General features: G+C 56.7%; 1 protein-coding gene across 1 annotated transcript in view; it reads right to left on the bottom strand.

The window, feature by feature from the left end:
- Positions 1-541: 541 nt before the first annotated feature.
- Positions 542-26,051, bottom strand: part of CUNH1orf127 (chromosome unknown C1orf127 homolog) — a 48,282-nt gene continuing 22,772 nt past the window's right edge. Inside the window, exons 3-14 of the mRNA XM_040987597.1 lie at positions 23,999-24,118; positions 20,830-20,954; positions 19,620-19,763; positions 15,264-15,302; positions 14,119-14,256; positions 13,544-13,628; positions 12,379-12,575; positions 12,064-12,187; positions 8,598-8,788; positions 8,146-8,323; positions 7,841-8,061; positions 542-634 (exon numbers count right to left, since the gene is read on the bottom strand). Of these exons, the coding sequence (XP_040843531.1) occupies positions 542-634; positions 7,841-8,061; positions 8,146-8,323; positions 8,598-8,788; positions 12,064-12,187; positions 12,379-12,575; positions 13,544-13,628; positions 14,119-14,256; positions 15,264-15,302; positions 19,620-19,763; positions 20,830-20,954; positions 23,999-24,118 (1,655 nt within the window). The remainder of the gene's footprint in view (positions 635-7,840; positions 8,062-8,145; positions 8,324-8,597; positions 8,789-12,063; positions 12,188-12,378; positions 12,576-13,543; positions 13,629-14,118; positions 14,257-15,263; positions 15,303-19,619; positions 19,764-20,829; positions 20,955-23,998; positions 24,119-26,051) is intronic.

Raw genomic sequence — 26,051 nt, forward strand, 5'->3', positions numbered from 1 at the left:
CCATCATCATCTTCATCATCATCATCCCAGCAGCTGTTGTGGTGCCCACCCACACGATCCACTTCTCTGTTGCTCTGCGCCCTCGGTCCTCCGGGGCCAGCCTTGGCCTGGAGGAGGTGGGACCACAACCTTGCTTGGTTTGAGAACAGCAGCTCAGACTAGATGCCCCACGCTCTGGGGTGGCCAGGAGGCAAAGCCCCACCACTGGGAGCCCCCCCAAGTAGCTGGAGGCCACAGACGGTGGCCCAGCTCTGTGACCAACAAAGGAAGGGCACTCCGCACCTCCCAGGCAGCACGGAGCCGATTGGCCCAGCCCCTTAGGCAGTTTCAAGTGGCAGCCAGGAGTGGCGGGTGGAGGGTGGGGGGTACGTCTGGGAGTCCTCACCCTTGACCATCTGCTGACCTCTTGCTGCTTCCCATGGGGAAAGACAGGAAGGGTGAGGGTGAAGCCAGGTGGATGAGAATCAGGGTCCCAGAGCCCTTTCCAGATGTGCCAGGCTGGTGGGGTTTCGTAAATGGGGAGAAAGGCCGGAAGCCATGGTTACACATTGAGAACGCTCGAGCTGACTCCGAGGTCTGCGTCCTTCCCACTCCGCTGCTGGGCCCCAGAGCTCAGCTCCTGCGTAGCCCGAAACTGTGAGAAGAGACCTGCTGAGGGGGTGGCCAGGCGCTGGGCCCTGGGGACAAGGGGAGGCAACGGGACTGTCGCCAGCTCTCAACCTTACGCCTGTGCAGGGAAAGGGGAACATACAGCCCTGGCTTTCCCGGAACACGTCCGGCCAGCAGGATTCCTTTTCTTTGAACAGTGGTAGGTTTGTTTGAACGTGTATTGGAACAGCAGATGGAACTAGCACATCAAACATGATTTTTTATTTATTTATTTACTTATTTTTGCTTAGGTAGTGTCTATGTCAGTGCAAAAAAAAAAAAAAGTGCATCGATTTCAGGGGAAAATGGGGTAAATAAAAATGTAGGCGGAGAAAGCGGGGTAGGGTGGTGGTTGCAACACGAGCACGCACATCCGAGCCTCAGTTCAAATCCTGGCTGCTCTGGTTCCAACCCAGCTGTGTGCCAGCACACCTGGAAAGCTGACAAAGGATGCTGCACGTCCTTGGGCCCCTGCCACCCACATAGAGAGAGAGAAAGGAAGGAAGGGAGAGAGAAAGACAGAGAAAGAAAAAGGAAGGAAGGAAGGAAGGAAGGGAGGGAGAGAGGGAGGAAGGAAAGAAAAAGAACAGGCAGGTGATGGGATGACACACCCAGGTACACGGGGCGGGGCACGGGAGCTGGTGGAGTGCCAGGTGGGAGAGACCTGGAAAGAATTTGCCTTGTTGCATGAGCCCGGCCAAGGACAGGGAAGGCCATGGATCCTGGGGCAGAGAGGGGAGTGGACGCCACGGCCCCCAGCCCGGGGCCCCACCGGGCCTGCAGGCCACATTGCCGCCTCCCCTCTCCTCCAGCAGCTGGCTGATGTGAAACACACATGTTTTGACTGAAGCCGATCTCCCCCACCTCCCCCAAAAACGCCAACATTAAAGGGAGCGTAGCTTTGTAAAACTCAAACTGTAAAGCACTGCTGAAACCCAGCCCGGGGATTAAAGAAACCACATGAAAAGGGGCTGGGGCAACCTGGACGCTCACTTCCTGTTCAGAAGTTCGTTCAACATGTGCCTCCCACCCGGCCGGCCGGGGGACGAGCAGCCAGGAGCAGCAGGAGGAGGAGGGAGAGGAGGAAGGCCGGGGCCAGTGGGGCCTCCCAGGCCTCTGGCTTCCAGAAGCTTCCAGGTGGACCTCAGCCTTGGGATTCTGCAAGAGACCACAGCCTCCTACCACCCCACGCCCTGGCCTCGATTGTCAGCACAGTCCTGCGCAGCCATGGGCCCTGGGGTGCCAGGCCTGCCCGTGGACCCTGGGCATGCTTCATGTCCAGTCCTGCTTAACGGCCCCCTACCCCTAACCAGGCATAGGAACCCACTGTGAGTTCAAATGTCAGCCCTGCCATTCCTATCTCTCTCTCTCAATTTAATTATTTGAAAGGTAGAATTACAGAAAGAGACAGAGGAAGACCTTCTGTCTGCTGGGTCACTCCCCAGATGGCTGCAATGGCCAGTGCTGGGCCAGCTCAAAGCCAGGAACTTCTTTCAGGCCTTCCACGGACAGCCGGGGTCCAGGGACTTGGACCATCTTACACTTCCCTAGAATCAGAGAGCTGCAACAGGAACTGGTGACCATTGAGCATGCCAGGCAGTCTTTTTACCTGCTACGCCACAATGCCGGTCCCATTTCTGCCATTTCTTGGCAGTGAGTCCACCCCAGAACCCTGGAACACTGACCCTGTGGGCTTATCTTGGGAAAAGCTCTTAACCCATGCCCAGGAGGCATGGAGGACTCAGGCAGAAGTCACTGCCCTCAGCAGCTATGCTGTCCCCTGCCCCCGGGACTGAACCAACGCCTGTGCTGGGAGGCCCAGGCGGGCCTTCCTTGCCTTCCCAAGACTGGGCTTTGGGGTCCCCCCGGGCCCCTCCTCTGGTTCTCGTAGTCTGGACCCCACCCTTGGCCTCAGAGCGTCATCTTTGAAGAAAAAAGCATCAAGGTTGATCTGGATCCAAAGTCTCCTAGGGCTGGGGTAGCCCGGACTGGGGGGTCAGGGGGAGCAAAAGACGGAAGAAGACTGTCTCCCCACGGCAGCGGAGAGCAGCGAGGCAGAGGTGCCCAGCTATTGCCGGTTCCATGGCTGACCATGGGACTCCTGGGGCTGCCTGCAGGGGAAGCCGTGTCCGCGGACACACACGACAGATATACTCCCACGTGGACACACACACTCATGCCTGAAAGTACACACATTGCAGGAACAGACACCCATCCACGCGGCCATGCCCGCCGCAGGCCACACGGTGGCCACCCCCCAGCTTCCTGACAGCCCTCCCTCTGTTAGATAAACTCCCCATGCCCTCCAGTGTCCCCCGCAATCACTTACCTAATATTAGGATATTAAAAAATATGGCAAGATTTTAAGAGACTTATTAAAATGCAATTAGCAGCGTGTACGACTTAAGCAGGGAGATTATTTTTAAAAATGACTTGATTGTGCGGAATACCGTGCATCTTCTGGAGGCCGTAAACCTGCCAATCACACCTTCCCAGAGATGAAGAGGTCTCCTCGCATTCTCTTCCGTCCTTCAAAATCGTTGCCTGACCTCAATGACCATGAAGGTGGTGGACCCACACCCACGCTTACGCACGCCAAGACCCTCCCGGGAGCCCCTCGGAGGGAAGCCAAGGGACTCAACAGGGGCAAAGTAAGGGCTGCAGAGGCTTTGAGAATCCAGCCCCAAAATGAGCAGGGGGCTGCCGGAGCCCTAACCCCCAAGACTCCCATTGGGATGTGGGCAGAGGCTGCTGGAGATGGTGAAAGGGCCGGGGATGGGAGTGCTGGATGGAAACAGAAGACGTCCCAGGGAGGGGTGACTGCTGATCTCCCCTGAGAGCTGAGCTTCCGAGACCACCCCCACCACTGCCCACCTGAGGGCCCCCAGACAGCGCCCACTGGAGGGGCTGGAACAGTGGGGTATGCTGCCCCCTGCTGCCTGCTCTCGGCACTGCAGCTGTGCTCGGAGGACCTGGTGTTGGCTCACGCGGTCCAGGTGCCCAAGAGTCCCCTTCCCCCACCTCCAGGAGGTTCTGCGGTTTCAGCCTGCAGAGAGACATGCATGCGGGAACGCGGGGCCTGCTCTCTGCCCAGCCTCCCCTCCCCCGGGCAGCCCCACCCTGGCTGAAGGAGTTTATCAAATGGTCTTTGCTACTTCCTGGCACCGGCTCCCCCTGGCACTTTTATTCCAGCCATAAAAAGCCTATTTCATTGAGAAATAAAGTCCCATCTCCCTGACGTGTGACTCCTTTCAGAGCTCTTACTCAACTGCCAGGCAAATTTATGTTTCCTGGATGCTGCCTTCCCAGACTGCAACTGGAAGTCGGGCCACAGAAGCTGAAAGGGGCCACGTCCCTTCCAGCTGGTGGATGTGTGGGTGACCCTTGTGTCTTAGGAACCCCAGGAACCCAAGCGATCCAGGAGAAGGTCCTGGCCTTGCCGTGAGGCAGCTGGGGTTCGAGGCTGGGGGCTGCTGCTGTGGACTGGCACGGCTGCCTTGGCTGTGTTAGGGTGAGGGGTCCTCTGGCTGCCAATTGCTCCTCATCACCTTCCAGGCACCGCTTCTCAGCTGACAGAGTGATCCCTCCCATCTCTTAGGATCCACTGCCTGGGCTTCTGGGTCTGTAAGGGCTCGGGGAGGCCTGAGAATCTGCATTTCTAGCAAGTTCCCAGGGGACATTGGTGCTGCTGACTTTGCGATCCAGACGCGTCGGTGGGGAACGAAGAGCGGGTGAACCGCAACCCGTGCAGCAATGTAAGCTTGGCATCTGTCCGGCTATGCCAAGATGGGCTTCTGTCCACACACTGCCATCCTGGCCTCCCACCTGCGTCCGGCAGCCTTTGGCCCTGACCCTGAACTTCAGAGGGGCAGGGCCAAGCTAGAAATGGAGGATGCAGAGGAGCCAGAAGGGCAGCGCCCCTGAGCCACGCTGGGGACCCTTAGCTCACCATCTCCAGCAGCTGGCAGGGCCCACCCTAGATCTGCAGACTCCAGACACCTGTTCCCAGAGCTGAAACCTAGAGCTTAGAGAGTGGGCGGACTTGCTCAAATCCCAAGACCGTAGCGGGGCAGGGCGGAACTGGTCTCCTGGCACCCAGCAAGAGGTCTTCTCTCCACGCTCACTCCCTCCCTCACTCTCTGACTCCTGGTTATGCAGTAGCATGGGGAATTACCAAGCTGTGACTCCAGCCCCAGTTTAAGTAACATGCAAATGCCCAGTATCAAATCATGCAAGAGACGGTGTGATCGGCATTCTGCCAGGTCAGAGTGGGAGCACCTAAACCCTGGGGACCTAGCGCTTCTGCAAGGGGAACCCCCAGGCCTGGGTGTCGCAAGGTGCAGCCAAGACAGGTTCTGTTCTCACTGAGGATCTGGAAGGATCAACTTGGCTGCACAAGGACACAAGAGAGTCCAGAGACCCCCGCCTGGCAGCCATGGCCCTGCCAGGACGTCACCGTTCATATCTCAGCCTTTTGACCATGACACCCACAGGTGCACACGCCTCACCCCGGGGTCCCAGAGCACGAAGCACAGAGCCAAGGCTGTCCAGCTCGAGGCCCCAGTGCCTGCTCAGCACACCTGCTCGTTCTTGGAGAGGGGCCAGGGAAGGGAGAAAAGGGAAGCAGCTTGTTCCTGCGGGCAAGCGCCCAGCCCCTGAGTGGCAGAGACCTTTTCATGCCAGGTGGAGCTGGCCACTTGCTTAACTCCAGGCCTTCACCTTGTCTCCAGTGCAGGGCTGGGGAACCGGAGGATCCAGGAAGGTGTCCCCTGGCTCTCAGGGCATCCCTGGGGTAAGATCCCTCAGAGCAGTATGGCACAGAGGCAGAGAGGTGGCTGGGGGCCAGAGGACATGGAAGCAGAGATCCCTGGGGTGCACACAGAGGCCCAGGTTTAAGGGGGTGGGAAGGGCGGTGCAATGCCTCAATGGTTAAATCCTCGCCTTGCACACACCAGAATTCCATACGAGCTCCAGTTCATGTCCCAGCTGCTCCGCTTCCCATCCAGTTCCCTGCTTGTGGCCTGGGAAAGCAGTGGAGGACGGCCCAGAGCCTTGGGACCCTGCACCCGCGTGGGAGGCCAGGAATAAGCTCCTGGTTCCTGGCTTCAGATTGGCTCAGGTCCAGCCATTGAGGTCACTTGGGGAGTGAATCAGTGGATGGAAGATCTTTCTCTCTGTTTCTTCTCTCTGTCAATCTGTCTTTCCAATAAAATTAAACAAATCTTTAAAAAGAAAAAGAAGAAATAGAGAGGAGACACCTATCCACATCAGCTCACAGCATTGCCACGCCCCCCACTGTGTCACCTGCTCCAAAACTCCAAGAAAGGACCCTGAACCAGCCCAGTGCCCTGAGGCCTCGCCCAGCCCCACTCTCCACCAGGCAGCCTTGGAAAGCCTCAACCCAAGGCCACTCCTGTCACTGCCCCTGTGGAGCAGGAACAAAGGCCCAGGCAGGCTCCCTGTGGGCCATGGAGCCCTGCCGCTCCATCACCACCCACATCCTCCTGGTCCTGCTACCCAGTCCAACAGCCTCCTTCTGTCCTCCAGCCTCCTCAGGCCCCCACAGTGTCCCCAGCATTTTGCAGGGTTGTCTCCAGCCTCCTCGCCCTTGGGTGCTGTCAGACACTATATGAATGTGTCCACACGCCCTGTCAGCCTTCACACACACACACACACACACTCCCTTCTGCATGAGGACCTTTTTGTGGGATTCACCCCAGCCTCCCCAGAGTTGGCACTGCACCTGGCATGGACAAGGTACTCCACAGACATCTATCCAGGGCTGGGGGCCTCCCTGCACACATGCCGTGGGAAGTAACTCGGGGAGCAGCGCTGGACTCCACCCAACCTTCCCCCAGTTTCTGAAACCCCCAGGGACGTGGGCTGTAGGAGCTGATGCAAGCCCAGTGCCAGGCTGCCTGCCCAGGGAGCATGGGAGGCATGGGCCTGCCTTCCCTCTAGGTGTCAGGCTTGCCCAGGGAGGGGACCGCTGCCCACAGGGACAGCCTGGCAGCATGGGGCGAGGGGAGGGCCGGCCTTGAAGTCACGGCTCCCATTCAAGAAGGGAAATCATCCAAGCTTTTAAAAAATTAAATGGAGTCGGTAATTTGATTTCAGAGAGAAGCTGAAAACCTCGTAATGGCAGAAGCGGCTCAATTCCGTGGTGAGAAGGAAAAGCCTTAAATGGGGCTATTAGGCCTTTGCCTGGGATGGATCTGCCTGGGGAAGGAGCAAGGCGGGGGCAGCCGGGGCGGGGGCTGAGGGGCCGTCATCCTCGAGGTGGGGGCCGTTTATCAGCCAAGACAACCCTGATTATTTATTTATTTATTTATTCCACAAGCCGGGCAGGAGAGGCCTCCTGTCTTGGCCGCATTCCAAATCCCAGTTCCAGGGATGGGGCGGCCTGGGGGAGGGGCCGGGGATGGGAGTGCTGTCTTGGCAGGAAAGCAGTAAATGCGGTTCCTCTGGTTGGCTCAAGCTGCTTTGTCCAACCATAGCCGGGCTCTGGGGCTGGGCACCGTGGACCGCTGGGTCACGGGGCATCACTGGAACCCTCGGAGCCAGCAGGGCACCCTCGGCTGCAGGGGGAAGGCGTGAATGGTGGGCACTCCTGGGACTCACCCCCAGCCTCCCCACAGGGGCCCTCCGTGGGACGCCCAGTTTCAAGAGCACTTGTAGAGCTAGATGCCCATGTGGGTGGCCCTGTTTGCTGAGGAGCCAAGGTCCTGCGGCCGGTAGAGAGCCTATCTCTGGGCCCAGCCATGCTGGGCACCGGTGCTTCTGCAGGCGCCCAGGGGCTCAGGGCTTGCAAAAATGAAGAGCTGGATGTTTGTGCGGCCTCCCACACGTCCTGGCCCCGCAGCCACCTGGGGACTGACTTCACACCCTGCGTTCTATTTGATGACCTGCCCATGGTTAAGGCTGTGGGCTTCCTGGAGGAGGCCAGAGGCTCCTCTGAGTGTGCTGCTGGGCTCACCTTGGGCTTCCCTGTGGGCTGGGGCAATGAGGTCCCTGGCTTAGCTCTGAGGTCTGTCCACCTCATCCTTGGGGTCACATCTGTGACTTCCAGCCCTCGCAGGCTGGTGTGTCCCAGCCCTGGTATGTCCTGACGTGGTTCTGGGGAGGCTAGGTCCACACTGGGGAGAGAGAGAGCTTTTGGGGTCTCCACAGGAGAGTGATGGGGAACCAGCACCTCCTCTGCCAGGCTGGCCACCGGGGCTTTCACCAGCGACTGCAGATCCTCGCGGCTGAGCTCCTCAGATGCAGCCACCGCCTGCCCTGACCATCCTCCCTGCAGCGGGGGAATTCCTGCGAACTGGGCAGGGTCCTTCCAGGGCCCCTCTGTCCCTAGAGCTTCAGTACGGGCCACCGACGGTCCCCAGCCCAGGAACGCTTTGGGCAGTTCTGATGGAGCTGTAAGAGGACGGACGACGTCGGAGGACAAAGGCAGAGCCACAGCAGTGGTGTCTGGGGAACCTGAGGGTGGAAGAGTGGAACCTGCTAGGGGCTCAGGGGACAGTGTGGTGGGAGGTGGGGGAGGCCGGGGTAATCCCGCTTCCCCCCAGGGAGCCTGGGGACCACGCTCATCCTCGATGGCCTCGGGGGTGAGAGAGGCGGCGGAGGCCCCAATTCCTCCTGTGGGTCTGGCTGCTGGTAGGAACTGCCCAAACCCTTGCTGTGGAGAGAAAGCAGCTACATCAGAAAAGAGCCCGTGGAACCTGCCAGACCTCAGCTGGCTCCCCAGGGCTGGCCTTTGCACCATGGGTCCCCTGGGTGGAACAGACCTGGGTGGGACCTCTCAGTTGCCTCCTGTGGGCAGCCAAGACAGGTAGAGGGAGCAAGGGTGCCAACTTTCTTTGGAAGAATCTCATGCCCAACTGGCCTCACCATGGCCTGTGAGCACCAAACCCTTCGGAGAAACCCGTAGGCGGAGGACAGCCGGGACTTGCCTTAACCGACACATCAGGCAATAGCTCTTCCGGTCCCTGAGGAAGTCCTTCCGGGGCAGCAGGTCCTGCAACTGCGAGCTGGCTAGAGGCGGCAGGTAACGCTCCTGCCAGAGGACTCTCCAGCCCTGGGGATGGGCTGGACGGGGCAGTGCCCGGTATGGTTGTTTGGGCCGGCAGCTCCATGCCTGAACCTTCCAGAAAAGAGGCAGTGATCGGCTTTCCTCCTGAAAAAGTAAAATTGCCGGGATACCCTGCCGTCAGGACCGGCACACTCCCGTTTCTGCTGGTATAAGAAGGGGGAGCTTGGAGAGACCTGACCCCAGGGAGTTCATGGCACTGGGCAGGGCTCCCTGGAAGCCACCTGAGACCAGGCCCCACGCTGGCCCGACCCGCTCTGCTGTGGGGTTTGGGGAGGTGTCCTGTGCATTGTTGGAAGGCCAGCAGCACCCCAGAGCCCCCCAACTCTGTCAGCTTCCTGGGTCATGACGACCAAAAATGCCAGACGCCACTGAGTGCCCCCTGGTTTGGAGAGAGGCACATAAAAACCAATCGTGGCTCACAGACCTTGGTCTTGACACGTGTCTGATTTGGCCCACAGAGTTTCCTCAACATGTGTAAATTAATTGATAAGAGTTCAAAGGTGGAAGTGTTTCTAGAACCTTCTTCTCATGGGTGATCAGAACACTATGAGATGGGATTGGGCTCCAGCGAGCAGAGGGTGTGGGGGCTGTGGGTTTCAGGAGCTCCCACCCCCACACCCATCAGCCCCGCACACCTGAGCCATGGGCTTCCTTCTGCCTACCTGTAGAGGCCTCGTGTGCCATGACCTCGGCTGGTGGGTCTGTGAGGGCACCGGCATCGCACGCTCCAAGTACCCGTGCTTGACCCCCTGCTACAATCCCCAACCGCAAGTGCCCACCAGAGCTCCTCCTGCGGGTGAACCAAGGCATTGAGTCCCTGGGACCCACACGGAAAACCCGGATTGAGTTCCTAGCTCCAGGCCCAACTGTTACGGGCATCCACAGAATAAACTAGCAGATGATGGCTGCCTCTCTCAAGCAATATGAAAACAGAGGCCACCGTTGGGGTGCAGCAGGCACAGCCCCTGCCAGCATCCCGCGTGAGCTCAAATCCCAAGCTGCTCCACTTCCAATCCAGCTCCCTGTGAACGCAACTGGGAAAGCTGTGGAAGATGACCCGGTGGTAGGCGGAGACAGGGATGAAAGTCCAGCTCAGCCCAGCGTTGGCCATTTCAGCCATCTGGGCAGTGAACTATCGCATGCAACATCTCTTTCTCGCTCTCCTCTCTCGCTGTAACTCCGCCTTCCTATAGAAATGTGCAAGCGAGTCTCTCACCGCTTCTGGGTTTCACAAGGTGCACACTCCACCTGCCCACTGTTCTGAACACTCCCCTGCCCGCAACAGCCACGATGTGGTCCATGAGCTCCAGGACTTCTTTGGAACATTCTTTGAAAACTTCCTAACAAAATTGCAATCCAGCCAGTGCATCCGATGGGTGGAGGAAAAGCCAGGCCGCAGACGAGGCTGGTGAAGAAGAAAAATCCAGACAAGACCCAGTCTTGGATCCCAGGGCTCCGCACAGGCGAGCAAGCAGCAGGAGCGTGCACGCGCAGCCATGATAAGAATAGAAAAAGCAAGAGGCCGCAGGAGAGACTGGCTAGGTGCGGTGGGAGCCGGGGAGGGAGAGAACTCGCTCTGGCGGCTGATATGAAATTCACAAGACAGGGACTACCAGAGTTCTTTTCCTGTGTAAATCTTTCCAGGGAGGCCAAAAGAGAGAAAAAAAAATTTCCTAAAAATTTTTTATTGCCGTTGCTATTTTTGCATTTGACTCATTAATTACCATCCTATCAAGAATGTACCCTCTCTTCAAAGCCCCAGACAGGGCCCGGCGGCTGTCTGTCTCCCTCCCGGAACCCCCAGTCTGCATGAGGAGCCTCTGGCCTCTCTTATCTCCCCCTGCAACTGGACGCTGCTGGACACCCAGGGTCCATTTGGACAGCCTCCTGAGCCTCGAGTGGGGGCCGCCCGCCCAGCAAATGCTTAGTGAGTTTGCGGGATAAAGTCTTAACTCTCTCCCATTCCAACATCCACATTGTTGCTGCAGGAGGCTGCTAAAAACCAGCCGAGATGCGTACAAAACTTTGGGGAATCGATGCCATTTTTAGTGGATCCTCCTCCACTCCGTCTTTTCCTTTGTTTCCAGTTCTGAATCGGGGGGCTAGACGTGGTAGGCACGTCCCCCCTTTGAATCTTTAAATATAGTTCTGAATATAATTACGTTTTTATGCAGCACCGAAACATCATATCCTGGTAACCAGGCATTCCTGCCGCTCGTAACATCTGAGTCGAATCTCCTACGCGTCTGTCTTCGATTGAGGACAGTGAGGAAGTCAGAGATGAAAGTGATCGGCAGCATTTGTGGATTATGTGTGTTTCCTTATGCTCTGTTGCAACAGGGTTCGCTCGTGGTGGTTTCACACGTGTGAACGCCAGGTCAGCTGGTAGCCGCGCCGGCACCAAAAGCCCCTTTCAAGATGAAATCCCCACACGCTGGCTTGGCGGACACACACCACGTTTAGAAGAGGCTCCGCAGGGGAAGGGGGGCTAAGAAGTGAGTCGCAGGGCGGGCATTCGCCTCAGCAGTGCAGAACCCCCTGGGATGCCCGCATCCAGCGTCAGGTGCCCTAGCCTGGGTCCCAGCTGACCCCTGACTCAGCTCCCTGAGGAGACGCACTCCAGGAGGGAGCGGGGAGGGGTGGGGCAGCTCACGAAGTGCACGGGAGACCTGGGGCAAGTTCCGGGCCTCTGGCTGCAGCCTTGCCCGGCCCTGGCACCGCAGGGCAGGCATTTGTCAAGTATCCTGGCAGATGCTCCCCTTCCTTCCCTCACACATCAATTTTAAAAGAAGGGAAGTTGCATCGTGGAGTGCTCTTAGCCCCCAAAGCCTGAGTGCTCTCTGGAATAAGCTGAGGACCTGGGCTTGCCTGGACACGGGCAGGTTCTTTGGAACTACCAATGCTCTCCCTCTTCTCAGCCAACCCAAAGGAACTGGTGTTCCCATTTTCCAGATGGAAAAACCGAGACTCTGCCAGATTACTCACTGCTACAGATGGCTGGGACATCAGTGTTCATTCCCTGCCTCACTGCGTTCCCTGCCACCCCGGTCCGTGCCGCCACCCCTCCCCTGCCCGTCCCCAGCCCCTTTCCACTCCTGGCACTGAGACTCCAGAAGCAGGGACCTCAGCACCAAGGAACCCTGTGTGGCTCTTGGTCTCCCATTCCTGTTCAACCCCATGCCTCCCTTGTCTGGTTGGGTAGGTGGGACCCCCGATCCAAGGAGCAAAACATTGTCCTGGGAGAAAGCGGCCCAGGGCGAGAGAGAGAGGGACGATGCTGGGCGTGTCTGTCTGCCACAGACACTCGCTCACAGTGCCTCCCTTACCCACGCATGGAAAGGTGCTCTCCAGTGTCCACAGGACCGGGGTCTCCATCTCTGTGAACTGCAGGCTCAAGTCCACCCTGTAGGAAGCTTGCATCCCTGGGGTTCCTTGGGCCACCTGGCAGTACTGTGGGACAACAAGGACCAAATTGGGCCTGGTGGACTGGCAGGGTGAGGGTGGCATGCTGGGGTCTCCCAGGGGCTGTCCTCGGGAGCAGAAGTAGCCAGGCCCATTCTGTGCTGCACCCAAGGTCTGACTGCCCAGAGGAGAAGTGGCCTCTGGGAAGGACAGGACAGTAACGCCACCAGGACACTGACCTGGCCGCGGAGCAGCCCAGCCGCGGGGATGCCAACCACCACAAAGTCCCTGTTTTCAGTGACCGTGTAGGTGTCCGACTGGTGGACCCGGAGGAATCGTAGGCCCAGAGATCCTTTGATGCGGGAACCCCTTTTGACCAGACCCAGCCTCTGCTTGGGGACATGGATCAAGACCTCTGAGGCAGACGGTGACCACCCTGGAATGAGAAGGACGTGATGCACTGTGGGCTTCGTCTCTGGCTGGTGCGGAGCCGCCTGCTGCCAAGGCAGCGACACAGGATGACTGCATGTCCCGGCATCGCTGCCCTGGGGGAAAATGACGGAAAAGAGAAGAGGAAAAGGCCACCGGGCACCAGCGGGAGGGGGTGCTCCTGGCACTGGCAGAGGCCCCCAAGCACACAGCCACCAGGAGCAGGCAGTCCCTGCCAAGGTTGCCTCGGCCCCAGGGCCTCTCGCTGCTCCTGAGCTGCGGCTCCCAGCAGTTGCTTACACTTTAGCAAGAATTTCATGGTGTCAGCTCTCCGGAGGTGTGTTAAGCCAGCTCTCCAGTCGCTAAATGAAACCGTTCGTCTCCCAATAAAGGGATTGCAAACATGAGAACAGACAGCAAGAGTTTTTCAGGCTTGGCAAGGTCTGGCCCCAAAGTGAGGCCAGAAACTCCCCATGGGCCCTCCTCCTGAAGCTCAGACTGTGATGAAACACGCACACACGCGCACACACACACACACACACACACACACGTCTTCTCAGTCACCCTGCTCTCCCCACACAGGATGTAGCCTTTAATCCACCTTATTTTGCATACCAAGTTCTTTAGAACTTAAATTTCCTGCAGGGAGGAAGTAGTTGTCCAATTCTGGGACTTCTTGGTGTTACCTAACGCACGTGGCAACCATGTCCCCGGGGGCCGAGCCTGGGCAGTTTCACACAGGTCAGCAGGGCCATGACGGACTGTCGGTAGGGGATGAGGGGTCTCCTGTCTTTGGGGCCCATCTCAGGACCCCCTACGAGTTACTCAGTCCCAGCTTTGCAGGCCCATACTCTCACAGCAAGAGCACGCTCCCTTCCTCCCAAGCTTTTCCAAGCTGAGATGAGGTTGGGGAAGCGGGGTGAGGAAAATGAGGTGCAGAGGGCTCCGAGGCATCAAGGCACCCCTGGGTCTTACCCAGTGGGCAGGCAGCTTCCAGCGAGTAGGCGTAGGGGCCGCCCAGCAGCCAGAGGGGCAGCAGCTCTACTGAAGTGTTCAGCACCTGGTGAGCGAGAAGGGTCCCCCGCCCCCCACTGTGGCCTTCTGGTTGCACCCCTCTGCAGCCCTCCCCGCCCACCCCCCCAAACTTGTCTCTGGACTCAGCCCCAAGCCCTGGCTGGGGACCATCGCCTCAACGCAACCAGGAAATATTATTTAGCAGGGATATTTTTAGAAGGAAGCCAGCTCGGAGCAAATGTCATGTGAGGCGTCTTCTCTTACCCGGCAACTTGGGGCTATTTAAAGAGACGGTAATTACGTTCCTGCCACCACCATCAGGACGTGCTGAGTGCATGATTGCAGGGCCCCTCGTCTGCCGAGCAGAGCATTTTACACTAATGGGGTCCAATTTTCAAAGCCGCCTGCCTAAATCTGGCCAGTCTCACAGGTGGACACGGGAGTTGGCGCTTGCGGGGTGCTAAGGTAAACTACTCCTGCGCACGCAGTGCCTGGAGGAAACCCCAGCCTGGAGGGGCTCGCTGCCCACTGCTGACCTCTCGCCTCTGAAGAAGGTCTTGTCGCAGGCTTTGCACGGTAACCGTGGTGGCATTGATGTCCACGGACAATCCCATCAGGGCAGCGTCCTCCAGGGAGGTCACCAGCTCCCCTCGAAGGGACAACAGCCAGGGCATCTGAAGAAGCAAGATACAGGCACCAGTTGGTCAGCCAAGGAGACACAGGGGACACTGGAGGGGACATCAGGACAGTGACAGGACCCTGGGAGGATAGGCTGGGGTAGGCACAGTGTGCCAGGCTACGATAGCGGGAGACAGAGTAGACCTGGGTGTCCTTGCACCGTGCGGGGCAGGTCCTTTGCCAGGTGCCTGGCATATACAGTGCGGTTAAAGAAATGGAGTTGGGGCTGGCGCTGTGGAGCAGCATGTTAAGCCACTGCTTGCAATGCAGACATCCTTTCTTGCAGAGCCATTGGAGTCCTGTCCAGCTCCCTGCTTATGTGCCCTGTAGGAGACCCTGATAGAGTTCCTGGCTCCTGCCACCAGCCTGGCTCAACCCTGAGAGTGGCAGCCATTTGGCATTCCAAGAAATAACTAGTTACAAAGCAAGAAGAAGCAAAGGCGCTGTGACCCAGCAGAAATGTCAACCACTCAGTCCAGAGGTCCTGTCTTAGGATCCTGTTGTCACATTCAAGTGGACTTTACATCCAGGGCCTTGTGAAAAGGGGGTGCCTGATGTTGGGAGCAGGGCACGGCAGGGGGGTCCCCAGGCTCCAGCCTAGGAGGACTGGCAGGAAGAACTTGGGCCTTGGGCAAGCTCAAGGTCACACACAGATTCCAGCCTCAAGGGGATATGAAATGGAGGAAAGGGGTGGCTCCTTCTAGAAGGTTACGGAAAGCACACCGAACCAGCAGAAAGCAAATCCAGGGAAACAGCCATGCGACGTGGGCCCAGAGAGCCTGTATAGGGCTCAGCTCCCGGTCCCCAGGCCTCAACAGAGAGAAACTCGGTATAGGAACAAACCTTGGCGGCGTCCCAGGATGTCTGCCGGATGACCTTGGCCTCCTGCCAGGATGTCCAAATTTCCGAAAGCTGGTGCCATCCACACACACCTGCCTGGGACTACCCCCTGTGGCCCCATGCCTGGCAGAACCTTCCAGAAAGTGATCCCAGTGCTACCTACCCGTCCACCATCGCTCCCGAAGGGCAGAGGCCGGGAGACCTGTAGGACAAACACAAGGCGTCATTTCCTGGCCATGGTGAGACAAGGTGAGCTGCTGGTAATCACGCCAGCAGGAGGCCGGCGAGAGAGCCCGGCTGCTGGCTTGTTTGCTCATTAAGACGAGAAAATCATTTATGTTCTGGGACTTGAGTGTCAACAGAGCCAGGGAAATGTCGCAGCCTCAGCTGCCGCCCCGGGCCTGGCCAAGGGGGCAGCTGGGGTCCCGGGCACAGCTGGCAAGGCCAAGGGTGGGGGTGCGTGCGGCGCAAACACTGTTCTAAACCTGCTCAACATCGGCGTGGTTTCCCAGGCCTCCCAGCTGCTTATCTCTTTCTCTCTTCTCTTTCTCACCCTGCTTCCCTTCCTTTCCTGGGTCCAACAGGTGAGGGCAGAGGGAGAGAGCTTCCATGCGGGTGCCAGGGTAGTGCCTGTCAGGTGTGGGAGGTCTCTCTACTGCGGGCTTTTCAGGACCCAAACAGGACAGGCCAGTCTCCTAGCAAACAGGGCAGCCCATAGCGCCCCAACTAAGGGAACTGACCCCACAGTGGAGAGGCCAGAGGGTTCCCGGAACCCCGCTCTCCACCTGCTGTTAGTTACCACAATGCCTTGGCCTGTACTGGACACTTAGGCAGTCACAGACCCATGGGGCCCTCCAAGGTCATCTGAGCCCCACCCTCCATAATTGAGGCCAGAAGGGACTGACAACTCCCCTGCCAGGGCCACCTGTCCCCTCCCTTCCTCCAGCAGGAAAGAGCAGCAGTGGGTCCCCCACACCTCCCGGGCCTCTCAGCTGTCCCAGCTCTACTGCCTGTTCCAGGCCCCAGACAGCAGCAGGATCGGGACAGCCCACAGCGAGCTCTTTCTGTGGGCCCGGCCATGACCTTGACTCTGGGAAAAACGGGAAGACTTGAGGAAGATTCAGGAAGATGCCTGCAGCCGGCAAGAGGCCATATATAACTCAGCATACCCCTACCACGGCCAGAACTGCCCACTATCCCCAATGCCCCTGGACGAAGGCAATGGGGCACTAGGAAGATGGGCTTTAGAAAGGTGGGTGACTGTCCCCCCAGCGAGAAGGAAGGGGCGAGGTGACCAATTTGCAGCCGGAGCACATGTTACCCTTGAAGTTGCCTGCAGTAGGCTATATTTAGGGCCTGCGGACATGGCCCAGGACCTGGGGCAGTCTTCACTGGGAGCCATCGCTAATCACTGAGTTGAGTTTACGGGTGCCCCTGGGCACACTTAACCCAGGGCAATGAATAGTTATTGCTCGGCCTCCCGCTCGGGGCCTGTGGGCACACTTAAGCGAGCTGGCGGATCGCTGGAGCAGGGTACAGCTCGGGTACCCCCTTGGGCACCTTGCGCCATCAGCGGGGGGTAGGCAGAGTATTAAATATCTATGTGCCCTGTGCCCACAGCTGCATTTAGCCAAGGGCAAGGCCAGTGAAACTGCTTTAATTAAAACTTAATCCAAGTTCAAGGTGCAGCCACGGAAGCGGCGGCTGCAGAAGTCACCAGGAATGAATCAGTCAATTCGATGAGGTTCTCAGATGGGGGGGGGCGGGAAGAGGGCGGCAGGGGCTAGGGGGCTGGGGCAATCACGGCCCACTTTCTGTTGCTTATGTGCTGCGCCCTCGTGACTCCGTCCCCCACACAGTCCGGCACAATCCCTCTTTCATCTACAGAAAGAGACAGAGAGAGCTCCAGGGTCCTGCCTCTCTCAGCAATTGCATCCAGTGTCTCATGACACCAGCAAGATTTGTCCCCCTGGCGGCTGCTCCCAGAATTACAGGCCCAGTGCAAAGGAGAAATGGCAGGTCCTGGAGGGCCCACGGGCAAGTGGACAGAGAAAGACCAGGCCCCTCAGCCTCTGTTCCTGAAGGCCGAATCGCAGAAGGTAGAGAGGCAGGGAGGCAGAGCTGCAGAGCCTGGATCCCAACCACAGATTTCGCTCCAAAACCCAGGCCGGGTACCAGCATTCCAGTGCAGTGCCTTAAGCTGCTGTTTGCAGCACCAGCATCTCCTGGGAGCACCAGTTCAAGTTCTGACTGCTCTGTTTCCAGCCCAGCTCTCTGCGAATGTGCTTGGGAAAGCAGCAGAAGATGGCTGAGGTGCTTGGGCCCCTGCGCTCATAAGGGAGACCTGGAAGTACTTCTGAGCTCCTTCGCTCAGCCCTGGCTGCCGTGGCTCATCTGAAAAGTGAACCAACAGACAGAAGGTTTCTGTGTGTGTGTGTCTCTCACACACACTCTTTAAAAGCAACAGAATAGAAACACGAAACCAAATGCTGGCTACAAGGGATTAAAAACCCAGGCCACATGAGGACAGCATGACAAGCTCCTGGGACCAGGGTCTCTGTCTGACTCAGATTTGTGGCTTTTAGCGCCTGCCACAAGGCTTTAGAAACTTCATGGGGAAACAAACTGAAAGATAAAGTTGCAGCAGAAAATCAGAAACTTCACAAGCTTTTTTTTTTTTCCTGGAAGTTATCTGGAGCTACATTGCAAACTCATGGGCTTTCCCGAAACCCCTCGTGGCAGATGCACCTGCAGAATGAATTCTGGCCATCACCACGTTCCTCCCCTCACTTCTCCCCTCCTCCTCCTCCCTTCTCATCCTGCTAGGCAAACGCAGCATTTTCTCAGGCCATACATGTTTATAAAAGTAAAGCCCGACTTTTTTCTCTGTTTCACATCCAATTACACATTCCCAGCTATTCCTCAAAAGGTAGAAGTCCAGGCAGTCAGGCAGGAGGCTGAGTGGTGGCCGTCCGTCCTCAGGAGCCAGGGTGAGGCTCACGTGGCCCCAGCCACCAGCTGGTGTAAACTCGGCTCTGCCCTCACCAGCTGTGGCACCACGGACCACCTCCCAATCTCTGTCTAGTTCTCCCATCCTTGGGATGTGGACAGTGAGGGCCCCTGCTGCACATGACCACTGTGGAGGTGAAGTGAATTAGAACAAAGCCTGCTACAGAGCAGGCTAGACACATGAGGCATTTCCACAAAGCTCTTGGAAGATGTATATTGTGTAAAATCATTCCAGTTTTTTTTTTTATTGGAAAAGCAGATCCACAGAGAGAAGAAGAGACAGAAAGAAAGATCATCCATCCATTTGTTTGCTCCTCAAATGGCCACAATGGCCAGAGCTGAGCTGATCCGAAGCCAGGAACCAGGAGCCTCATCTGGTTTTCCCATGCAGGAGCAGGGTCCCAAGGCTTTGGGCCATCCTCCTCTGCTTTCTCAGGTCACAAGCAGGGTCTGAGATGGGAAGTGGAGCAGCCAGGACACAAACTGGTGCCCATATGGGATCCCAGCAGTGCTCAGAAGTGAGGATTAGCAAATTGAACCATCAAGCTAGGCCCACAAAATTTTGGGGGGTCTGCATGAAGTTGGCAAGCCAGTGTCCCATGTGGGCGCCAGTTCGTGTCCCAGCTGCTCTGCTTCCCATCCAGCTCCCTGCTTGTGGCCTGGGAAAGCAGTGGAGGACAGCTCAGTGCTTGGGCCTTGCACCTGCAGAAGAGACCCAGAGGAAGCTCTTGGCTTCAGATTAGATCAGCTCCCGATATTAAGATCATTTGGAGAATGAACCAGAAAAATCTTTCCTCTGTCTTTCCTCTCTGTAAATCTACCTTTCCAATAAAAACAGATATATCCTTTGTAAGAACTCATAAAAGTTGTCTTTGCATCACAATAAGCATCTTTATTATTATTATTTGAAAGAGAGCCCCCATTTATTGCTTCAGTGCACAAATGCCTGCAACAGCCAGGGTCAGGCTGGGGGTGTCGGTCTTCCAGACTGCCAACAGGCACCGCCGCCGCTGCCCCCCCAGGGCTTGCCCTAGCAGGAAGCCGGACTCAGGAGCCACAGGCAGGATTCGATCCCAGACCCCCTCAGTGGGGAGGGGTGCAGTGCACGCCTGCTCCTCTTAATTGTCTATTCAAATGTTTATCTACAGCAAATGTTTATCTACAAAAGAAGTAGGGAGACAGAGAAAAACAAATATCTCTCAATTCTGTTTCTCCAGAGACTCGGTGAACTGCTTTCCTTTTTAGCTGAATAAATGAAGACTTGAGCAATTCATGATAACAAGACAGGTGGCCCCCACACAGGGAATGAAGCCAGCACTTCAGAGACCCCTAACCCATCCTCACACAAAGCCTGGCAGGGAAGGGTGCCATGACACCTTCCAGCTGCTGCTTCTCCACCGGCCACGCACAGAGGCCGGGAACCTCGGCTGCCTGCCCAGACCTTGCCAGGGAAGCCCAGAGCCGTGCCCCCACCCCCGCAGCCGCCTCCCAGACCCTGGGAGCCCAGTACCTGCATGAACATGGGGCTGCAGCGAATGCTCTGCCAGCCGAGCCTCTGCCGGATGCGAGGACACTGCATCACGTAGCGACCGCTGTGCTCCAACCTCTTCACCCCTTTCTGAAATATCCTGATTTCCAACCTGTAATTTGCCGTCTGGAGGCGGGGTGAGAGGCGTGCGTCCGGATGAATGAGGAAAACATAGTTAATAGGCCGCAATTACAGGTCAGCGCGACTGGCAGCGAATCTGATTAACGCCAACTGCCCGCAAGCTGGCACGTGTCAGAGTGAAGGGGTGGCAGGCCAGGCCAAGAGCAGCAGGGAGCCAGTACCCAGGTCCGGCCCTAAGCCCGGGCTCTGGCCCCCCAGCCCCCACGGGGCAGTCCTCCGGACCCTGCTGTCATTGAGCTCCGCTTTGACAGCTGGCAGACATGAACTCAGAGCCTGTGTGCCCTTCAACCCTCACAGAGTCTCAACACTGCCTTTCTTGCATCCATTTTACAGCCAAGGCAGCTGAGAATGAGAGTCCGAGGTAAAGGCATGTGACCAATTTTGGAGCTCCTGGATTTGCAGGTGGTGGGGAGGTTCTCCATGAGAAATAGGCCACGGAGGGGCCCAGTGTGATGATGCACTTGGCTAATCCCCCACTGGCAAACACGGGCATCCTGTATGAGTACGGGTTTGTGTCCCAGCTGCTCTACTTCCAATCCAACTCCCTGCTCATGGCCTGGAAAAGCAGTGGAAGATGGCTCAAAGCCTTGGGAACCTGTACCCCATGGGAGACCTGAAGGAAGCTGTCGGCTCCTGACTTCAGATCAGCTCAGCTCTGGCCATTGTGGCCGCTTGAGTGAATGGAAGATCTTTCTGTCTCTCCTTCTCTCTGTGGATCTGCCTTTCTAATACAAATAAATCAACCTTAAAAAGAAATGATCCACGTGGCACACGCCCTGGCAGTAAATTCACGAGGTGGGTTGCTTCAGTTCAAGACCCAGCTCTGCTTCCCATTCCAATTTCCTCTGACGTCCACCTTGGATGAGCGGCAGCAGATGGGGGCCCCGCTGCCCACGGGGGAGACCCAGACTGACTTGCTGGCTCCTGGCTTTGGCCTGGCCCAGCTGAGATTGCTGTTTCGGGCATTTGTGGAGCGGATCAACGAATAACTGTAGTCTGTATCTTTTAAATGAGAAAAAAATATATATATATATTTTTTTTACATGCCTACCTCCTTCTGCACAAAGCAGGCCGAGTATTGGACCCGAAAAATGAAGTCCCCATCGGGAGTGGGATGCAGGGAGTAGCCACATTTGGCAAGTGAAGAATCCAGGTGGCTGGGCTCCCTCCAGGTCCCTGCAATGAGAAAGTGGCAGCATCATGGCTCAAGCCTGCAGGAGACACTGCTGGGTACGTCAGAAACTGCAAGCACTTGCTGGACACCAACAGGAACGCGGCCCAGCCAGGATGCTCCTCAGCTGGGGGTGCCCGAGAGAGAAAAGGACAGGGGAAGATCTGGGAGGGATCACACCCACAGAAAGGCCCAGTGGATGTACCTGCCAGCCACAGCAGGCTCCTCAGCCTCGGGGGTCCACTCCAAGATGCACCTGCTAACTAATACAAACTGGAACAAGGATTACAGTGTGCTGTGATGAAAACTACTTAAAATCTAATAACTAGGGCCCAGCACGGTAGCCTAGTGGCTAAAATCCTCGCCTTACATGCACTGAGATTCCCATACAGGTGCCAGTTCATATACCGGCTGCCCCACTTCCCTTCTAGCTCTCTGCTTGTGGCCTGGAAAAGCAGTGGAGAACAGCCCAAGGCCTTGGGACCCTGCACTCCCATGGGAGACCTGGAAGAGGCTCCCAGCTCCTGGCTTTACACCAGCTCAACACTAGCCACTGCAGCCATTTGGGGAGTGAATCAGCAGATGGAAGATCTTTCTCTCTATCCTTCTCTCTGTAAATCTGATTTTCCACTTGAAAAAAAAAAAAACTTAGGGAAAAAAAAAAAACTATGAACTGTTTTCTAGAATTTTCCATTGGCTGTTTTCTGGGCCACAAGTCAGAGACTGGGAGGTTAAGCCACCGAGTAGCAGGAGTGGTGGCAAATCCCATTAAACCAGCCTGGTCTGGTCTCCCCGCTCTGGTCCGGGTTCCTGCAGCTCCCTCCTGTGTCAGTTCTGGATGCCTCCCTCGGGCTGCTATCTGCCACCCACACCGCCAGTGGGGTCCTGCGGAGAGCCAAGTCAGATGCAGGTCCCTCCTCTGCTGGGGCGCCTCCCAAGCCCTTCACAGCCCCTCCCCTGGCTGTCCTGTTTCACCCATCTCCCAGGCACGCTCAGGATGAACGGGATGTGCCCTGGGTCTGGATCTCTCTCCTACACGCCTGTCCGGCTCACTGCCCCCATCAGGGCCCACCCTGCCCCTGCTTTCTTGGCCAGTTCTCCTGGTACAGTGCTCATTTCCTTCCAACCTGCCATCAGACCACTTGCTTATTTCTGATAATGTTTGCTTGCCACCTTGCACTCGTGTCAGCTCCACAGGGCCCTGGGAAATGGGCGGTCTGGGACATGGTTGCCTGTGCAGTGCCTGGAGCTGGTCTCACAGGGGGGGGATGCCCAGCCGGTCTTGGTAGAAAGGGTGGGTCAGGCATCAACAGAAATGCATCACCGAGTGAGGACGCACTGGGCACCTTATACTACCTGCCTTCAGTTTCTTTTACTTTCCATGATTATCTTGCATCACCCGTCGAGGTTTGTTTTTTTAAATCATTTTTAAAAGCTCCCAGCTTCATTTTCAAAGTTTTTTTAAATCATTTTTAAAAGCTCCCAGCTTCATTTTCAAAGTGTGTGCTTGATGGGAGATGAGCAGGCAGTTTCCAACCCGGCCGGCGTGGTGGATTCTCTGGCGACAGGCTCCCCTCTCAACAGCTCACAGCTTTCCCAGCTATCTTTAGCAAGAGATCAAGGCCGTGCCTCGGGCAGAGGCAGATCGCTGGGGAAATAAGGTGTCTGGAGCGAGATGTGCAAATTGACCCGGGTCGCTTAGGTTTTGCACTCACGTTTGCACTTTGTAAATATTTGCCTGGCATCCCGCTGCTCACACCTGCTCGCTGTCCCCTCAAGTTTATGGAAGGCAGCAGGCACCGTCATTTCTCCAGCCCCACCTGGCGCTACAGCACGAAATGAAAACATTCCCTCAAAAGCCACAGGTGTCTGACAGCGCCGGGAACTAATGGGCTGTGGCTGGCCGCTGTGACTAATTCTCTGATTATTGACTTTATGATTTTACGCTTAAAACTTCTTTATAATAACACACAGAAAATGTTTAATGGCCTCTATCCAGAGCCATAAAAATTACTTATTGAACAAGCGTTTTAAAACTATTAATCTATTGTTTTCCATTAATAATGGCTCTCCGAAGAGCAGGCGACAGCTTAATGTGGCCACAGCATTTCTGCTGGAAAAGTGGCCTTTTCACACACAAATGCTGCCTCCAGAGATGTCCCGAACCAGTGGGCGCTGGGCGGCCGAGCCTCCCTGGGCATGTTGAGGCTGCACGGGCCCTCGGAGGGTGCTGTGGTGGGCTGCAGCGCACAGGACACTGCCCAGAGCTGCCCAGGTCCCATACTGGAGAGGCTGGGCTCAATTCCCGACTGCTTTCTATTCCAGCTTCCTACCAGAGTGCACGTTGGGGGACAGGAGGCGATGACTCAGGTACCGGGGTCCCTGATAGCAGGCTGTGGGGGACCCAGCCTGAGTTCCTGGCCGCTGCTAGCTTGGGCCTTGTCCAGCTCCTATTGCTTTGGACATTGGGGAAGTAAACCAGCAGAAGGGGGAGCTTGCTCTCTCTCTCTCTCTCTCTCTCTCTCTCTTTCCTTCCCTCTCTCCATCTTTCAAATAAATGAAATAGTAAATATTGTTTAAAATACCCACAATGTGCAGGAATTCACACAGGTGGGCAGTGGCTACCCAGGGACCTGGAGGCCTCCAGTCCCCTCCTTTTGCAGGGCGATGTAGCTCCAGTGGGCACTCCTGCCATGGTCGCCGAGAGCCTCCTGACAGCAGGATAGCTCGAGGACCTGGCTCCAGACAAAGGGCATGCGGGCCGCGCCTGCGCAGAGCCTCATTTGTGAGCTGTAGCCATGATGGCTGGGACTGTGACTGGGGCTGGGGCCGAGGCGAGAGATGGAGGACTTCAGAGACAATCAGGCAGGCCCCAGGGAGCACAGCTTTGAGTGACAGGATGGAACAACGCCAAGTGGGAGAGAAAACCCCAGGCGGGAAGCTGGGCCACAGAGGCCCACGGTGAGTTTGTGGGGCCCCTCCCTCAGCCCATGTGACCCTTACCTGGCACATGGTAGGGGCCCCTCCCACAGCCCACGGTGTCCCTTACCTGGCACATGCAGCACTTGGCCCAGCCACCACTTCAGCCCCACCAGGCGGAGTCTGGGGATCCACAGGGTCATGTAATCAGAGAAGCACTCGACCTCGTCTGTTGACCAGGATGATGCTTCTGGAAGGACAAGGGGAGGGAGGGAGAGAGAGGAGACAGATGGCTCCCACCTTCCAGGCTCCAGCCTCTGCCACCGTGGGGAATCGGGGTGTCTAAGTGCTCGCAGGATTTGGGAGTTTGCCTCTGCCCCATGTAAACCACAGGTTCAAGGAGGACAGGAACCTCACCCTCAGTGCCCAGAGCCCACCTGCTCCTGGGTCAGGACTTGCCAGTCAGTGACAGTGGGAGGGTCTGCTGCCCCGCCCCTCGCCACACACTCCAGGAAAAGGCGTGAGTTGTGGTGGTGTTAGGTTTGTGTGTGTGTGTGTGTGTGTATTTGCCATCCAAGCACACCAGCATTTTTCTTGAAGTTTTCACACCAGTCAGGTAACTGAGTCACCAGAAGTGCAACCTTGCAGTATGAACTTATTTCTCCGTAACAGTGAAGAGCAAAGAGAGCTGGAATTAAAGCCATTCCCGAGGGTGAGCCATCTGACACATGAAGGAGCAGGATGATGGCAGCTTCCTGTCTCGGGATCATTTCTCCTGTCGGCTTGGGCTGAAGCTGCCAGGAGGGACCCATGTGGGCAGCCCACACCGGAGATGGATGCTCAAGGTTCAACCTGACTCCCGCAGGGGACCCAGCACAGGTCAATCAAGTGGAGACCATGGGCAGCACCCAAGTGACAGCTACTGAAGCCTCTGCCCTGGTTGGTAGCCTGCCCCACGTGTGGTCGCACCTGGTAGCCAGGAGAAGGTAGTGGGAAAACCCACTTCCCCAGGGAGATGATACCCAGAAGCTTGGCCTTGCGTTGTCCAAGGATTCTGGGGTATTTCAATTTGAAATGGTCTTGGGGACCTCCAGATTTGAAGTCAGAGTCAAAAGTGAGGCTCCAAGGGCATTGTGGCATTGTGGGTAGAGCCCCCTCCTGCGGTGTTGGTTTGAGTCCTGGCTGCTCCACCTCTGATCCAGTTCCCTGCTTACTGCCTAAGGAAGCAGTGGAAAATGGCCCAAGTCCTCAGGCCTCTGCACACATGTGAGAGCCCCAGATGAAGCTCCAGGCTCCTGGCTTCAGTCTGGCCCAGCCATGTCCATTGTAGCCTTTTGGGGAGTGAGCCAGCAGATGAAAGATCTCTCTGTTTCTCCTCTCACCCTCTCTCCTTGTGTAACTGTATCTTTCAAGTAAATACAAAATAAAAATCCAAACAATGTAAGTGAGCATCATCAGGGCTGACATTGTGGCACAGTGGATGAAGCCACTGCCTGTAGCGCTGTATCCGTAGCAGAGCCAGTTCAAGTCCCAGCCCGCTCCGCTTCTGATCCAGCTTCCAATGAACACATCTGGAAGACACCCCAAGTACGTGGGAAACAGTCCTGGTGCAGACACTGCAGAATCGTGGGTAAGCAGCCACTTCATGGGAAGCTGCTTCTGCAGACATGTGCACTGGCTGGTGCAGGCGACAAACCCTGCATCGGCTGGCACACACAAGTCTGAGGTCACCCCAGCTGAGGTTTCTTGGAGAACTCCCCCACTAGATTGTTGAATTCAAACCCCAACCACAGGGAAAATCACAGGATGTGTGGTCCAACCCTGCAGAGCATGTATCAGAACGGAGCCTCCTCGGTTTCCGATGCCTGAGTGGTTGACAGCATGTCCAGATGCACATGGGGTTCGTGATGGCCAGCTCATTTCAGAGGATGGAAAGCACAGCAGGTTGGACCACTCTCCTGGCCAAGCTCTGCGGCAAATATCAGGCTCTGGGGATGCACTAAGGTGGACTTGGTCGGCCAATAGACCTTGGAGAGGTTTGCTCAACTCCAGAGCAGTGACACCAACAACTTCTCAGAACTATCTAAGCCACTCAAGTAACACCTCGGAACGCTCTTCCCCACATGGGGGTCTCTAAGGTGCCATCAAGTGATTGTCCCCCATTCCAGGACGTTAAGATAGCT

The sequence above is a fragment of the Ochotona curzoniae genome, unplaced genomic scaffold (assembly GCF_017591425.1).
Source record: "Ochotona curzoniae isolate NIBS_2020 unplaced genomic scaffold, NIBS_Ocur_1.0 contig_4792, whole genome shotgun sequence".
NCBI lineage: Eukaryota > Metazoa > Chordata > Mammalia > Lagomorpha > Ochotonidae > Ochotona > Ochotona curzoniae.